General features: G+C 41.4%; 2 protein-coding genes across 2 annotated transcripts; both read right to left on the bottom strand.

Moving 5' to 3' along the window:
• Nucleotides 1-1,044: 1,044 nt before the first annotated feature.
• TM4SF18 (transmembrane 4 L six family member 18) lies at nucleotides 1,045-6,987 on the bottom strand. Its single transcript, XM_086468621.1, has 5 exons — nucleotides 6,811-6,987; nucleotides 5,099-5,188; nucleotides 4,316-4,458; nucleotides 1,311-1,491; nucleotides 1,045-1,089 (listed from the first exon to the last, which is right to left on the bottom strand). Exons 1-5 carry the CDS (start codon nucleotides 6,985-6,987, stop codon nucleotides 1,045-1,047), a joined length of 636 nt encoding a protein of 211 aa, XP_086324747.1.
• Nucleotides 6,988-10,909: 3,922 nt separating this feature from the next.
• On the bottom strand, nucleotides 10,910-15,733 carry LOC104343046 (transmembrane 4 L6 family member 1). The gene is made up of 5 exons (XM_009946811.2): nucleotides 15,557-15,733; nucleotides 13,718-13,804; nucleotides 13,482-13,630; nucleotides 11,876-12,056; nucleotides 10,910-10,924 (listed from the first exon to the last, which is right to left on the bottom strand). The coding sequence occupies exons 1-5, from the start codon at nucleotides 15,731-15,733 to the stop codon at nucleotides 10,910-10,912; spliced, it is 609 nt and encodes a 202-aa protein (XP_009945113.1).
• Nucleotides 15,734-18,199: the final 2,466 nt, after the last annotated feature.

Below are 18,199 nucleotides of genomic sequence, written 5' to 3'. Positions count from 1 at the left end.
CTCTCTTTTTCTGGGGGGAGGGGAAGAAACAATGAAGATTTCCTTGCATTTTCAGAGAATCCTGGCCTGCAAACAAAAAAAAGAAGGAAGTAGTTGCCCTCTTTTTTTCAACTCCAGTTAATATGGAAGTTGTTTGACTGTTCCACATTCAATCTAAATCCGACACACACTCAGAGCTCCAGAGCTGACCCTGCTCTGTGCCCAGGACCAAGCTGACAGTATTGCTTTTGACTTCACTGCAAGCCGGGCTGGGTCCCAGGCTGATGAGGCTCTCTCACCAGCAAGTGGAATGTTTTGAGAGAAATTGCCTCAGGCCTTGACCTTATCGTAGGTTGCTGTCACAGTAAATTCCTCCAAGAATCGCTTCCTTGCCTGCTTGCCCAAGGCCCCTGTGGCGCCTGCAGTTCCCCCGCCCTGGCTGACTAGTGTTGGTCGGGAAGCTTAGAGCTGCAGAGGCACTGCCATCCTACCAGCTCTGCCCTCCCAACCTTTCCCACTTACATGGCAGAACTAACCCTGCTCTGTGTGTGTGTGTGTGCACACGCAGGTGTACATGTATATATGTGCACCTGTGCGCGTGCATGCATGCTTTTGGGGGTTGCTCCTTTTCCTAATCTGAAATCTTTCTCACGTGCTATCATCACTGAGATTGTTGGCTACATAAAAACCCTGACGGCTCCTTGATCCCAGCACAGATGGACAGGGTTGGGTAAAAATGTCTAATTTCACCCATCCTCCAAAGCCGGGGAAACCAAATGCCACACTAAACCACACCACTTCACACCAGTGTGCTGGTTAGCGGCATCAGTCACTTGAGCTCTGGGGTTCCAACTAATGCTTCTGCCCAAAGCAGAGCCCTCTCAGTTATTGTCTCAATAACCTACTGAAAACATAGTAAAACCCGATGCTTAGATCAGGGCTGCTACATGTTACCTCTTGCATCTTCTGTTTGTTGTGAAACCCACACATTGGTAAGAATGGTTTTAAATTGAGTGCTAGAAGAAAGGCTCAGAAATCTCTGCTCACAGAGTAACGGACTCTGCATCAGTGCTGAATTTCCAGCCACATTTTTTTCTTCTCAATATTAGCCTAAAATGTCAGAGTGAGCAGTCACCAATCCCTACATATCACAAGGAATTAGTGGATGAATCAAATGCAATAGACTTATTATCAGTACATATCCTCTAGTAATAAAAGTGCAGTAGCATAGAGAATGCATAAACCAAAAGGGTAGGTCCTCAACTAAGAGAAATTGCTGAAGCTAAACTGACTTGGAGAGGCTGAAGAAATTACCTCAGATATTTTGTTACCTGGACAAAAACGGAATAGGTCCCACAGAGTGTCCGTTTCAACTCAGCAGCCACTTTGAGAAGACAGATGATCAACTCCATTCCACTAAGAGCTATCAGAATAGACAATAAAATGGTGTTCCACTCCACTATGTTAGCAGGTTCGGTGCACCGAGACCAAGCAGGGTAATCTGTGAGGTATCTATTAGAGAAACAGCAATCTGAAATAAATTAAATGTGGCGGGTGCAGTCCAATTTAAATACACATTATTTTACCTATAATATATAGAAAAAACATATTGGGTTTTATATGCTTCAAGTTTAGGAGTCAGGCTGTAGTCTTTCATTACACCAGTGTAACTCCTGCATAGGTTTGTCAAAATCATCTGAGTGAAGAGACTTATTTCCTCAAACAGATCTGCTTCATTAGTTTCCCTGTTGGACACCCAAGTGTTAGAAAGACACTCCATTTTTTCAAATGGCAGAAGCCACGTTTAAAACATGAATTTTCCTTTTATTGATTTAATTTCAGCTTTAGGTTAAGTCTAGCTGACATCAGTACTGTGCAGAGAACAGGAACACCCCAACACCATTGTTCTAATCAGTGCATGCAGCCTAAGTGGCAGAGCTGAGGTGTCGCTGTGTGCAATATCCAGTTGTTCTGGAGCCGTGCTTTGCATCCTTGAGGATGCACAACTGACACGTGCCCTTTTAACTGCGAGACATGCTATAGCTTGGAAGTTAATTGCAAGAACCTTTGTTAGACTCACTTGCTCAGTGTTAGTTGCTTTTTTTCTAAACGTTCATAACTGAAATGCTTTGAGCCAAATGTGGAGTGCATGATTCAGCATCTGGCACTCTATGTTGAACTCAAACTCTCATTTTTATATTTCCAAATGGGATAGTAATGCTGGTGATGTAGCCTGAAGGCTGTAGCTTGTAGCCAAGGCCTAATTGCTTCTAATCCTTATCAGGCCTGTTGCTAAGGCCTAATTGCTTCTAGTCTTTTATCTATTTTTTTTTTCTAAGAAATAGACTAACATTTGTCATGATGACAGCTAAACCTTGAAACTACATCATAAACAATGGTGGAGAGAAAACAACTTAGTAACTAATCACTTCAAGGCCCATAAATAAGCCAAAACATGGGCTTAGATGTAGAAAGGAGGTGCCTCTAGCAGCTTCCCTGTCTTCCTCAGGAATTTGGCAAGCAGCTAATCAGCACGTACGGGTGTCCTGAAACGACTCAATACCTTAAAAGGATAACGTGAGGAAGGGTATTCCACTGCCCGAGACCATCAGAGACCACCGAAAACTCCTGGGCCTGCGCAGAGGGGACTGCTGACCTTGCAAAACAGAGCACTAGTGACCAGGTAAGCATAATTGGTCATAGTAATGAATATATAATTAGATGGGTGGAAATCTGTGCATTCATGTGTATAAATGACTGACAAAGGTGTCCGAGGGTGTGCTAGCTTTGTGGTGAAATACCCTAGCACCTGGGCCTCAATAAAGCAGTATCTCTGCTCTAAACTTTGACAGTTTCCTGAAGAGTCTTTATTTCAGGTAACAGTGATACACAGCAGAGATTGCAGGATGCACTTGAGTGTTTAAAAATAAATCTGATGTAAGTCGGAGGCAGCCATACTTTAGGAACTGCTCCTGTTGGATGCTGAAGGAACTTGTTTGTGACCCTCTGACAAACGTAATCCTCAGTGCATTTGCATGCAGCTGGAAGAGTTTGGCATCATATGACTTGAAATATTCAAGTCTTACAAACCTTTGATCTTTTAAAGGGAGAACGTAAAATCTTGCAAAAGCAGCCTCAGCTTACAGATCTGAACCAAACCTTTCGTGCCTCTAGGAGGCTGGCACACAGACCACACTTTGTCTACCCCGCTTAGGTGATTTATGAGATACAGCAACTGTGTGCAAAAACTACCAGTGATCAAACCACAGACTTCATTGAGCTTTAGGAGTTGAAGAGAAACCCACTGAGTTATTAAATATAAAAATGCCATCTATAATCTTTGAACCAAAACTTTGAGGAATTTGAGAGAACATTCTGAGAAAGTATCCCTCTACACTCACTCTAATCTTACATTCTTTACTACATGTGTCCTACACAGCCCCAGCCCAGCCGTGCCCGGCAGGCCGTTGGCAGGGCCAGCCGGCCAGGGCAGCTGCCCCGAGCGAGCTATGGGTGCAGCCCGTCCCGTAATGTCACGGTCAGCACGGAGGGGGAAGGTTTGCTGAGGAGGGGGAGCTGCTGTGGGCTTCCTGCTGGGGTTCCTCTGGCTCCTCCCTGCTCCTGAGGGCTGCTCTCCCATCGGTTGTGACGGCTGGCTATTCACCAGGCTGAGTACAGCTCCGTACACCTTTGGTGGTACCAGTGCTGTTTCATTAAATTGTTTTCACTTCCAACCACGGGTCTGCTCTCCTCTTCCCGATTCCCCTCCCTGGCTGGAGAGGGGTCATTGGGTGATAAGTGACTGTTACAGTTTAGCCCCAAACATAGACAATGTGATTGTGACCACCACGAGATAAAGGACGCTTATTTAGATGGACCTCCAGGTCTGATCAGTACAAATGTACTTAAATTTAATCTTTCCTTACAAGGAGGCAAAGGCAATACCTTTGTGCATTCTGGTGCTCATTCAAGGGGCTGGAAAAGCCTCATTCACTGTGATAAATGATGTTGTCCCAAACAGGATTCCAATTAAAGTTTCCAATTTATTAGGTGAATAGAGGCAAGCAAACAGCGCTGGGTGCGCTGGTGCACCCAGCACTGTTTGCTTATCTCTACTCACTTAATAAATTGGAAACTTTGTTTAAAAACCTTGTTTGGGACAACATCATTTATCACATTTGCCAATACAGGTCTTGGGTTCAGGAGACTGTGCCTTTTCGTGTAAAACTCTCAGAGAATTTGTATGACTACTGTTTGGTGAACATTTTCATCCAGAAGAGCTACACTTGATGATCTTAAAGGTCTTTTCCAACCTAAATGATTCTATGTTTCTTACCCTCCAGCAGTGTCTTTGAAGATATAATCCCATCCACCTGATGAATTGCAGAAGGGGCCTTGGATCAATCCCAAGGTAAAAATGATGCAACTGTATCCAGAGAAAGCAACTCCAAGCAGGGTTAGCACGATCGAAATAAAACTCTGAAGTAAAGAGAGAAAAATATTAGTGTGGGGACAGCGTCCACAAGAAATACAGTCATTCAACCTGCTTACCTACTTCCTTGGGGTTGAATTTCACATTTGATCGTCCCAATCTTCAAAATTTAGAAAGAAAAATACCAGGTAAAGAATACACATACAAAACAAAGATTAAGACAGTTTCACAACTCTGAGTTAAATATTGTTTGAGTTTTTTTTTTTTTTTTAAACTTGCATTTTTGCAAAATTGTTTCCCAAAATGTCAGAGGAACACAACCATGCATTAAACGTTTGCATCCTAGATAGTGCATATTGAATCACTACTGGAAAAAATAGCTTCATCACCTTGCTTGTATTATTTGGAAGTGATTTAGTTGGGGCACTTCATTGAAACTCTCAGGCCTTCTAGGTTCTTATTTTATTTTACAAGGATTATTTTGTTTGTTTAATTTTATTTCATCCTGTGCATCAGAAGAAAGGAGCTATGCTTTCTGTGACCTCTCAACCCTATTTAGAATCCTCCTCTGTGAAAGGAAGCAGAAACAGAGCAGTGGAGAGGGCAGAAGGATGTGCTGGAAACACGGGAGCAGGAAGGCACTCAGAACAAATGCTAGAGATGCACAAAAATAAAACACAGACTCACCCTGTAGGTTTTGTTACAGCTCTCACTCTGGCAGCACCGATAGAACACGCTACACTCCAGTGTTATCAGAATTACTGCCAACAGAAGAATCTATAAAGGGGACATTATGAGGAGGTCAGTGACATGACTGCAGATATTAAGCCAAAGTCTCCTTTGCCTATGGAAGTCAGGAACTCCATCCTTTATGCTCTGTTGACACTTTAAAGCTGGTCAATAGGACAGCACAATTACTCAAGGTGCACCATGGAACCATACGGTTTTTACTAGGCTGTCACTGCATTTGTTTGTGGTACTTGAGACAAGAGTACAGTGTCTCTTACCACAGCAAAGCGTTACTGGCACAGATACAGCTATACCAGTGAAGATGAAAGAATAAAACCAAGCTCACAAGTAAAAGAATCAATACCAATGAAAGGAAGGATATTTTACTGATACCACAGCATCAGCTCAACAGCTTCTTGCTGACACAGTTACACAGATCAGGGTATCATCTTCCTTACCAACACTGTTATGCTAGAAAGAGTCAGTAGTATGAGCTTTTTGTTAAATTCACCTGGACTTTCATTTGCTTTCCCTGTCAAGTATCTATACTGTTTTTCTCAGAGTACTGGATTATTTAAATCTGACACTAGAATAATTTCAATAAATAAGATTTGAACTCTAGAACCACAAACTGCCACTCAGAGAGGCACTGGTTTCAAAGGAGAAAGATGAAAAGGGAACGTTTCTGAATCTCAGCACAATCCTCTCACATGCTGCTGCCCTATTTGTAACAAGATAATACATACGTTTTTAATAAACTGGTAATAATCCTAAGGCTAAAAATGCTTCAAAATATGAATGTCACTGTTGCAGTTAACTTTTCCCCAAATTTTCAACTACGCTTTTCTGTTTAAACTCTGATAGATTTTTCCCTCATCTAGAAAAGGTAAGGTTTTTCTTCTGCTTTAGGGAAAACACACGATTTCAAAAGAATGTCTCATGTTTTAATAACACGCCCAGTTCAGCAATTTCATAAAAACAGCTTACTTAGGCAGATGAGACCTTTTAAACTACTGGCTGTGTGCATGCACTTTTACTACATCAATGCTTTCTGTCCCTGAGGCTACAGTTCTTTATGAACAGAGTGAACAGCATGAGCAGTGGGCAACCCTGTGTTAGTTTATCACTGCAGATGAGCATACTACAAATGTAATGAGAAAATCCTAGTATGCCAACCGCAGTGAGACAATCTTCTGTATTTAGCCTAACAGTGGCACTTGACGCATTGTGAACTGTATCCAGTCCTCTACATACTGGACTGCATACAGCTCTTCAAAAACATCTGAAGAGTTACAAGAAGCTTTTTTAGTTTTTCTATCATTTTGTCTTGGTAAAAGAGCTCTAATTCAACCTCCATAGAGCATTAAATCAACACAGTGCCTGCCTCTACAACACACGTGTAAAGTACACATGAACAAAACGCCAGCAGGGAAAACCAAAACCAAAACAATTAACCCTGAAACATCACTTACACGAAAATAAATAGTATACATAGCATGACATTCAGTATATTAAGTTTTTTTTCAGTTTGATCGAGTTTTTCTGCCTACAGTGTTTTTGCTAGAGTAATCTATACTGTCTTTAAAAGCACAATTACGCCGCTGCACAGTAACCCAATATTATTTGCAGCAGAATGCAATTCATTAAAAATCTGTAGAACCAACACTTACCATCACACCTGAGAAACAGATCCCTTCAAAATACCACACGTAGTTGGGAAGGTGGTAAGTGGCAGCATGTGCAGCTTTCCCATTAGGGAAGTATAACAGGATGTTAACAACAATACTCCAAAGTGCAAGAGGTATCAGCAGACAACTCAAACAGCTTCCACACGTCTCCAAAGCCATCTCTCAAGAACTTTAAATTTGCTCTTCTAAGGTACCAAAAGATTACAACGTTTTAAATACGAAAAGCATTTGACCTCCTCAGTTTGACTGAGTCATTTCATATTCACAAGAACCAGGTGGCTGGGGTATGACTCCAGAGCTAGAGAAGTGCTTAACAGTTAGCAGAACAATAGATGAATATCGCTGTCCAAACTCATTGTCCTTTCTAAGCATATGTCTTTAAGTAGCAGTTTCCCTTCTGAAAGATCCTTCTTTGTGAGCTTCCAAATATGTCTAGCAATCAGACTCAGGAAGGAACTTGAAAAATATAATTTCCTAGTGACTGCTTAGAAATGCACTCCTCCCGACAAGAAGATTAGGATGCAGATATTCTGTGATATGAGGCAGGTTGCTCAGCCTTACTGCAGCTCAAAACTTTTTCTACCTTACATGGGGAAGGGCGCTGTCAAATGATAAATATGTCCAGTCTCTGTACAGAATTGCCTCACACTACACAGACTTAATACCAGGACTCGGCAGATATGGCCCCAAGGGTGAGCCAACACTCACTGCTAACACGGGGCAACCTCAAAAAAACCACCAAGCTGAGTCTCTGCCACCTTGCAGAGAGTACAGAAGCCCAAATAACACTGGTTAGAAACTGCCAGGCAGACTTATCGTCACACTTTAACTAATTACTCTTTTCCACAGCATTATGCAGCTCAACTGTTTTATGAACTAAATCCTTTATTTATGCAGTTGTTTTATTCTGTGCTTACAGCTAAGTATGCACAGCTACAGCTCTGACCTAAGTACATGTGACTTCTTGTACAGGACAAAAGGTCTGACTGTTTTTTGAAATGCCTGCTGTTTTGCACCGTGCAAAGCCAAAGCCAGACAGTTTCCCCATTTTCATTTGTCATCATTCCCCAAGCAACTAAACATCATTCCCAGTAACACAGAGCTAGAGCTGTTCAAATGCTCACAGCACAACCCAGCCTTCTTTCTATGTCCCTGTGAGTCATCAGGAAAGTAACTCAAAAATGAGCTTAGGGCTTACTCAATAGGAAAGTGGTGGTCAGAACAAAAAAAAAAAAAAAAAAACGGGCTCTATCAAAAGAAGGCGGCTGATTTTAGAAGCAATGATGTCATGGAATATTTTCCTTCTGTTTCCTCATGAACTGTTTTAGGCTCTGCACAGACGAGGCTTCTCTCAGGATCTCATAAAGCCTGTTTGGGTTGTGTGTTGTAACTAATTCCTTCAAATGACATCACCGAAGGAAATGGGCATGGTGGTACTCGTGCAATTACACAATTTTTCTACCCGTTCCCTGCTCTGACTCTTCCATTTCCCTCTCCCCTTCTTTTTCTAGGCGGCTTCATTTTGAAGGCCTCAGCCTTTACTCTGAAGATCTTCCCATACACCCTGTTTTACTCCCTGATCACTACAGACACTTTTTTCAGGCCTCCCTCTAATCAAAATCAGTGGCAAACATCCCTCTGTAGGCTCACAGGCATGGACAGAACTCGTACCATCAACACTGCACCTTACAGATCAGAGAAAACAGCTGAATTAAAACGAGGCACATCACATCCCCAGGACTGATTTTTTTATTCTAAAACTCATAGATCATGTAATAGGCTGAAATCTTGTCTTCTAAAAGCAAAGGCCAAAATTACTAGTAAGCAGCTTAGTTTATAATCAAATTTGCTGCTACTTCCCATAGTAATTTGTTCTGATTAGAAGCAGCTTACTTGGAAAATGACGCCTGAAGCAGCATTCATTCTGCAGTACAGCAGCCTGCATCATGACTTATTTTGCGTTTAAACTGAGATCTGCAAATACCAAATCAAGGTGTATTTTTTTGCTGGCACACTATACTGCTAGAACAGAAAGCAACCATTTTATACTAAGTATTAAGCAAATCTGGTAACCAGTTTCTCAAACTGCCAAGTGTTGCAAGAACTGCTTTCCCATTGCTGCCAATATCCATGAGCTGATGCCAAGCCCATTACCGAAAAGCCAAGTTTACTCTGGATGAGTGCCTTCTCTGCTAACTGAAATGAATATAACCTAAAACAACTGCTTCTCCATGATGCAACTGATAAAACTCGCCAAACACTGTCTTATGCATCAGGCAAAGGAATTCAACTGGCCTCTTCTTAAATGACAACACAAGCAGTGAGCAGTAATGCTGTGCATTAGCGCTACATGAATCTGAGCTTAAGTTTCAATTCTAGACTCTAGCCTAATCATACTGTCCATTGGAATGTCTAAAATTGTTTCAGTTCTTTAATTAGTTGTGTGTCACAGAAAGACAATAATTACACAAGCATAAAGGCAAAAATCTGTAAGTTGCATGGGAATTATACCCTATTCCATCAAGATCTTTTCCTCCTCCTCTCACTCCACACTTAAACTTGCAGATCCTTTTTCAAACACTTAAAAAGTTACCATACTGCACAGCTGCAAGGTATTTGTGTGCCCATGTACACATGCACATTCTCCTCCCTCCCACAGCAGGGCAAGACAGGGATAAACGCAGCATGCAGAAATGGTGTTAAAGACTGCCCTCAACTACTCCTGTGTATTTATGTATGAATAAATGGTATTGCAAGATGCAGATACCCTGAGATTCTAAACAAACTCCCATGTGAGACCTTTTCATTTAAAAATGCCATTGCCAGTGGCATAGTGACCTTGCCAGCAGCACTGTTGGCAGTGCATCATTCAGTTTTACTTTACCTTGTGACAAAACATTCACTGTAATACACTACAAGCTACACGTCAGAGGTTCTTGCACAGGATCTTAGAATACTGCCTCTAGGCTGCTTACTGCTGAAGTCAAGTATTTCAGATTTATCTATCATTGCTGACCTGAATTTGCACTGTATTTTCTGAACACTGCTAGGCCTAGGGGTCTGCTGAGCAAGGTGAAAAACAAGACCCAGACTCACATTTTGTTTTGTCTCAAGACTCTTACTAAGGAGGTAAGCTCCCCTTGTGCAACCAGCAGAAGGGACACAGAACTACGGCTCACCTGCACAGGAACCTCCCTCCAGTCCTTGGAATGGCCATCAGCAATGAACTGCTAGCTCAGACTGCAGACAATGCCTCCATGTACACAGTTGTATCTGTCACAGAGCTGTCACTGAACTGTCATACCCTTGTTGATGCACAAGCGCCTGGCTCAGCTAAACGATCCAAACCAAACAGTGAAGCAGGTCCCACTCTGCTGGAGCCTGCTGGAGAGGAAAAGTAGGTTACAACCTGACTGCTTTATATTCATGTTCTCAGGTCACCACTGTCCTTTGCTCTAAGACCAGGAAAGCAGTGTTTCAGCATGGGCAGGGAAAGAATCACTGACACCTGCTGGGTATTTTTAATACAAATCTTTATTTGTGAATAACAATACATGAGCAGTTCAGAAAAATCCTGAAGAGGTAAAGTGGTCAAGTCCATGTATCTGCCCTCAATCATCCACATTTTACACTGCTGCTTTGTTTCTGCCCCAGCTGAGTATTCATTTATATATCCAAACCAGACTAGATTGGGTTTTTGTTCATTCCAACATCAGAATGAAAGCGCAACTTTATTGGGAAAGCAGCATAAAGTACAGAGCTGTCGTGTCAGTAGAAAGGAAGGGAAAAAAAAAAAAAAGCAGCACCTTTAGTGACATGTTCAGGCAGTTGCCCATACCAAGATGAAATGGACCAAAGAAATTCAGGATACATTTTGCCTTTAGATAAAGGCAGGTTAGTGGAAAACCTGCATCTGACTCCAACAACAAAGGCTGGCCCCAAGTCAGTTAAACTGATGGCAAGGGCAGTTTGACAACAAACAACATGCATTTTAGTATGCACAGAATGTAAAAAAACCAACCCAACACAGAATACTCAATACGCCACACATATGCACCGACGTCAATGCATTGTCAGGTTTCTAGCAAACGTATGTCTGTGGGGAGAACAAAAAGACAGACAGACATATTAAGGGGAAGAATGCTAATATTGTATCCAAATATAAGAGCTAAATTTAACTTGACCACATTTAGACAACCACAGTATGGTTCTCTCATACTGTAGTTACAACATGGAGGACAGGAATGTGAAGACAGTAACAGCTTTGAAAGAGCCCCAACATCTAACTATATCAATTAAAAATGTGAAACACATTCTTAGCCATAATGTGTGTGTGATATAAACCATATCTGGTTCATACCTTAAGCTATTGCAATTCCAACACTACCTCTACAATACTGATTTTAACGATATGCTCAAACTTTTTAACGAGACTCTAAAGAAATTTGGAAGAAATTCCCCTTCCTCACTCAAAAAAACCCCCACCTTCAAAAAATCCTTCAGATCTGTCTGCAGGTTTTGTAAGCTACGTGCAATGTAATTCCTTCTCTTATCTTACTTTTAGTAAGGAAGGCCAGGATACTGCAGTTTTCATTACATATGGCATATTCTCAGTAGTGTATTAGCTGCTGTGAGAAAAATACAGGGCTAAAGCAACACGGTTAGAACAAGCAGCCTACCGCAAAACTGCATCACACTATGCAACAGTGGTTTAGGCTATGGTAAAGACCACCACCACCAGGGGATTTGTATTTCAGTTATATCACCTATATAGTGCTGACGACCACATGAGCCATAGGGGGATAAAAGCCTTCCAGCTCCTGTGCAGACCAACTTCACTCTGACAGCTGAGAAATCAGCTGAAAGCATGTGGTCACATACTGAATGAAAATGCTAAACACAACAGGGCTATAAAAAAAGTTGTACACTGAATTGTTGCTTAAGAATACCTAAACAACAGCTGCTCGGTAAGACTCCACAGTAGCATCAATAACAACAGTGTTTCACGTCCATCTGAGAAGCATAGTTATAACTACAAACGGCTTACCTCCTCATGACTGCAGCACAACCCACGTAGTCCTCCAAGGATGCCATTGACTATCTGTATGAAGCACAGAATGAACTCTATTCCTCCCAAGCAAAGGAGGATGGAAAAGAGGGTGACATTCCACTGCACGATGTTTTGAGGTTCTTGACATTCAGACCATTTGTCATACTCAAACAAGTACCTGTACACAGCAGTTAAAAGCATATTAACATTATGACAGATACATACCATATATCACCATACACTAGAATCAAACTGCATCTACTCTGTAACTCGATTGCATTGAGGACAATCACTCTAAGTGGGAATAGAAAATGCAATTGTTTATTCCATACAGAGGTTGCTCTGTTTAAGAACATGTTGAACTATCAATCATACATTTTTGTTAAGTCTTAAATTCTTTTTTTTTAAAAAAAAGAACCAACCTCTAAGCTATAAAGGCAGAATCTTCTATTATCGATTAAAGCAAGACACAAGCTCAAGAAAGCTGAAAGAGCAAACCTACTTCGCAAAACAACCACAGAGCTTTTCAGGACTGGGCCGTTAATCTAAAGACAGCAATTACTGATCTGAAGCAAATGGGTCACTTTCTCTTGTGCTGCTGTATTTGGGCACTCACATGCCTACTCTGGAAGAGCCAAACGCAGAACCAATTCAGAGAGGTACTGCCATATTCCAGCTGTTACCCTCACCCACATCTTCAGAACATCAGCACTGATGAGCCTTCAGCAAGGACTTAACTCAGTTCTTCTATATCCAGTCATAGTTGGAGGGGATGGGGGAGGAGGAACACCCCCCTCTTGAGAGAGATGCAACTGAAATGTAAAACTCAAACTCTCTGCTGCAAAGGAGCTTCACATGGCTTCTTAGTACTCAAACTGTCTCTAGTCTGGCATCAGCCATAAACTGTACTAGGAACCGCCTTGAGGTTGCCAACCATATAGATACTGTAAAAGCATGTCACGATCCAGACCAAATCCTCCTCCAGCCTCCAGGATTTGTGGTCCTTAATGGGGAATAGCATACAACTCAGCTACATAAGCTTGGTTTGCTTGAGAACCCTAATTAGGGATAATTAAGAGCTTCTGGCCCTCCCCACCCTGCAGCATACAAAGGTTCTTACAGACCTTTTCTAGTTTCATTACAAAAGTTCTATGCCATTGTCACTGATGAAGGTATCATGCCAGTTTACACTGTCACAAAGCAACTTCAGAAGCAAGCCTCACAGAACAGATTCTTAAACAGATAAGACAAATTTCATAACAACCACTATTCATAGTTTAGAAATCTCTCATAAGTCCTAAAACTTTGTTAGAGATATTGACTCGAACAGTATATGGTATGTAGATATCATTAACTATTTATATATATACACACACACATATGTTTGGATCTCTTTTTGTAGGACAGAGGACTCACATTGCTTTGGTTTTAAAGTATAGCAGCATGGGTAACTGATGCCGTCTGCTTAGTTCTTAGTGAGTGAGAAGCATAAACTTACAAATGGATCTTGGTATATGGTTACTGGATATTGCTGAAAGGTAAAGGAATAAAGCCCGTGCGTACATGGGGGAATGTATAACATCCTCATGAACAGACAACTTACCCTCCAGAGGATTCAGTGAAAGGATACACCCAGTTTCTTTCTAGGTGAGTAAAACAATACGGTCCATGAGACAAGCCCAGTGCTGACACAATTATACAGTATCCAGAACCCAGGATCCCAACAAAGGCTGCCAGAACCGAGGACAGCATCTGCACAGCAAACATAGACATGAACTTTCAACAGTCATCACCTTGTCTTTGGGATTATCTGGGACTGGAGTGTAAAGGCTCACTTACTGCACAGCTTTTCCCACAGTCCTCATGGCCAGAGCACCCACAGCAGTCATTGTGAAGCCCAATGAATACAGCAGCTGGAATGAGTACCTAGGTACGGAGCAAACAACCACATCGTTCTATTTTGTTGCACAATCAGGGCAGATAAATCATGCAATGTGAGGACTGTGTTTTATATTGCTTCCTGGCAGGGGTATGGGGGGCAGCCTGTATACATTATTCAATTTTACTCCTGTTTAACACAGTAGGCATCTCGCTACTGATACCAGTAGCGCCACACAGGTATATTTCTATTTCCACTTTGTGCATACACAGCACTTAAGTGCATAAAGAGCCTGTCGACAAAAACTCTGCTGTGGTATTGCTGCAATTTAAGGTACTTCAAAAGTTTTTGTTCTCATTAAAGGCTGCATCCTGCAAAAACAATGCTTTGCAAAAAAATGCATTCACTTGCTGCCAAATGAGGACCACAAGAAAAGGCTCTCAATTATTTGTTAAAAAACCAACTACCACTGACACGATAATCACTGAAGAGTAGCCATCACTGCCTGCGTGACAAACCAGTCTTGACTGCAGTAGAAAATCTAGGAATATTTTGCCCAATTCAGACAATCACCTCATTATAGACATCTAGCTTTTTCTAGATTTTCACAAGCAGTTTCCAGTGACAGAAATGCAAAGTAACAAAGCAGAAGCTACTTGTAGGAAAGTCTTCCATACTCTAGAGCTTTTAGCATAAAATCAAGGAGCAGAGTTGATTAAACAGAGTATCCTCCCCACCAGCACTAACAGGACTTAATAATAGTCTGCACTTATAAAGGGCTTACACCCAGGAGTACCTTGGAAAACCACAAAGAAAGAGCAAAGCGTTATCCCCAAACTGCACAGATTTCCTTAACAAAAGACTAAAATAACAGCTATCCAGTTGAACAGTCACATCCTCGTCAGCCCTTACTCAAACCTATTCCCCGAGCCCCAGTGCTGCAGGTCCAGAAGAGGTTGCACAAGTGCATTCCAGGAGCAGTTCCACTGATTTAACTTGTATTATTCTGTGCGTAAAGCCCAGTCTTTGCAAATCCCAGTCCAGGTCCCAATGGGGCTGTAACACAGCTGTAAGCACCTCTCACCAGACGGAGGGCCTCATCTTGCAATCACTTTCAACCTGAATTTTCAGACACCTTGAGATTTGTAGCCTATTTAAAGGGACTTTTAAAAAGCACATGAAAAAGGAAGCCTGGAGAGAGGGAACTTAAATATGCTACAATGTGGTCCACAAAATTGCAAAGGCAGAAAATAATGCTTCGGATTAACAATGCCCTATAATAAACATATTCATTCTTCATCCTTTGCTGCTGCTCGAATGAAAGCTTTGATAACTGCCACTCAATTCCTCTGAATAAAGAGCTAAGTTAGAAAAATAACTGTAAACATCTCAGATAAAAGAAATTAAAGAATTGTAACCAAATGCTACTTTAGGGAATTGCAAGTAAATGCTAGTTTAGGGACATTTAAAAGAGAATACTTCAATAATATAACAAAAATATAAGATTTAACCCTTTACACAAACCATGACCTGCTCAGAGGCTTGGCCCCAGTTTTACATTTGGATTCTGCGACCTAGACCCCATGCTTTTCTCAGCTTTAAAGTGACATGCTGAAGATAAGATAACCAATTGTAACTAATAATACCTATGGGGTAACACAGCTAATTTCTTTTGATACAACTCCAGAGATTCCTGCTGACAAGATATTTGATCAATAAATTAGTGTAACTGGTAAGGAAACAGTAATACCAAGTAGCTCCAAAATAAACTTGAAAGAAACCACTAGCTCATTACTTACCAAAAAGCCTCCACCTAGAATGCCATGAAGGCACTCCACGTATTTGCCGAGATGATGCTCTGAAGCAAATCTTGTTTCACCATTGGGAAAATAAAGTAAAATGTTGGCCACAATGCTGAGCAAGGCAAGGATGAGCAACTTATAACCAATACACCTAGTACACCTTCCAAAACACATGTCCTCAGCTTTAAAAATCCTTCTTTCACTAGTCCAATCCAACCTCTCTCATACCTGTCTACACCTAAAAGAAGATCAGCCTTTATTCTCACCTCCTTAAATACTCACGGTTACCTAGCTACCTGGATGACATTTACACCTCTTCATAACCACCATTCCCAATTGCAGAGTGAGGGAATAGGGATGGCAGAACGCCACCACCCTTTTTAAATGCAATAATTGTTGACAAACCTAATGCAATCAAGGAAATACTGAATACTAGGTAATTTCACTCTAATATATGATGCTTGGAATGATCACCACTGAACACGAGTAGACACGAACAACAGGCTTAAACCACAACACAAGTTCTGTTAGGAACTGAAGGGAAAAGGTTTTGTTTTCTTTGTTAGAAGCAGCTTTGACATTTAGGTTTATAGACTGATTCAGAACAACCTGAAGCCAGGGAAAGACTCAGATGACTTCAACAGTATTGAGTCAGAGTTTTAGCTATAAACAGAATAAATCTACAGCAATGAGGAGTATGCAGAGCAACCTCTTGTTTTACTGTCCTCTTAATGGAATAAGAGCAAACCTCATCAGAAGATTGGAAAAACAAATAAAATGGACAGGTAGGCTTCTAAGGAGTGTCCTTGCTCTCATCATTTTAAGACAAGCTGACTTTAGATTAATAGCCATTTGTTAAAGCTAAACCAAGCGAACACTGATGAAAAATATCGCTTCAAAAAGAGGATTGTAAAATACAGTCCTTGCACTGATATTTCATGTATAGAAACAAAAAACAAAAAAAAAAAAAAAAAGGAAGGGAAAAAAAGAACCCCCCCAAACAGGGGTTTCCAAACTGTGGTACATGCACCAGTAACATTAATTTACATAGTAAATGGAGATACAAAGTGACTTGGAAAAATTAAGATCAAGCCTTCTCCCTTTTCCCTCACGCAAATTTTGCTAAATAGCCAAGAGGTTTCTTCACATACATACAGCTCAACACAGAGGCATGAACTGCCATGCCCACTGCCACCGCATGATAGCGGACAAAAACCAAGAAGTGCTCAGGCCCAGGCTAGATTCAGGAGGTGCTGCTGCTGCCATCATCATAACATAATATAATTATCATTGCAAAAACCGTAGCTAGACAAACTGAGTTTGGGAATGTACAGGATATTAGAAGTGAGACGACTTCAGTTATTTAGGGGGAAAAACACTCATTTGTTTTTTGTTGGGGGTGTGTGTGTATTTTTTTTTAACAGCTAAATAACACTGTAAACAGAAGTCCACATCAAATCTATGGTGCTCTTGCAAGCGATGTCAGCAACACTTAACCTGAGAGAGAGCAAGGGCAAAAAGAAAAAGGGGGGGCAGGGGCAGGAAGAGAACAGTCTTGTGCAGATGTGGTTTTGTGACGCAACTTCTCCGGGTATTGTAGCTGTTGACCTTGGAGACTTCCTTCACTAGGAGAAATATCCTCTAATTGTAGAAACATAGGCTTACCATTATTGTGCACTTCACCTCTGATGACTAAAACAAGCATAAACATCATCCTGGAAGTTTCCTCTACAGAAGGAGATGGTTGCTCAACTGAAAACTCCCTTTATTGTGTTATGAATTTTAAAAACATTTAAAAAAAAAAAAAAACAAACTCGAACAACTCTCCTCCCAAAACCACCACCCAACGCCACCACCCCACCCCAAACACCACACCATACACATGGCCACTGGGAAGTAGCTTTAAAATCCGTTCTATTTATAACCTGCACAAAAGGCAAGCAATCACTCAGTGTTTATTAGAGATGAGAAAGCTTAACTTTAGACTGTAACTCTGGCTGAGAAGCACCTACTGCACTGTGGCACAGGAAGGACAAAACAATCAAAGGGGCAGTGAAGGAATTTTGATAGCACATGCTAAGGTCCAGCAGGTAGGACCATTGTAAGAGACTTCCATATCCTCTCCTGGCAGAAGGGGGCTGATTTATGAACAAATACAGCAACTGGCTTGTATCCCCAAATCATCAATTCCGCAGAATAAAGTCTGTTGGCAGAACAGCGCTACGTGGGGCAGGACACTGACCCTTCATGCCAGAGAAGTGGCTAAAATTAGGTGCCTTGTCCAATTACTGAGTTTATCTAATACGAAGTCTAATTTCACAAGTGGTCCAAGGATCCAGCAACAAAACCCCCACATCAATAGTCACTGTTGCTGTCACTCTTGTATTACAGCAGGAAGACAGAAGCCTGCTTCTGTCACAAAATAAAGATGCTAGAAAGACTAGCTTTTCCTGATGCCAAAAAGCAGGAGATCTCAAATTGTAGAAGAGCTCTCTACATTCAAGCTCTGAAAAGCTGAGCATTCTCCAGCTTTCTGTACCCAGTCCTCAACCAGCACAACAGGAGTAACAGAAATTACTTTCTCCAGCTCAGTGGTGTGTTGGAAACCATTGCTACTGTTTACCTGTCGTAAAGAGGAGC

This window comes from Leptosomus discolor, chromosome 7 (genome assembly GCF_034619465.1).
Source record: "Leptosomus discolor isolate bLepDis1 chromosome 7, bLepDis1.hap2, whole genome shotgun sequence".
Classification (NCBI taxonomy): Eukaryota; Metazoa; Chordata; class Aves; order Leptosomiformes; family Leptosomidae; genus Leptosomus; species Leptosomus discolor.
The sequence above is the reverse complement of the archived record's forward strand: the minus strand, read 5'-3'. Positions and strand labels throughout refer to the sequence as shown.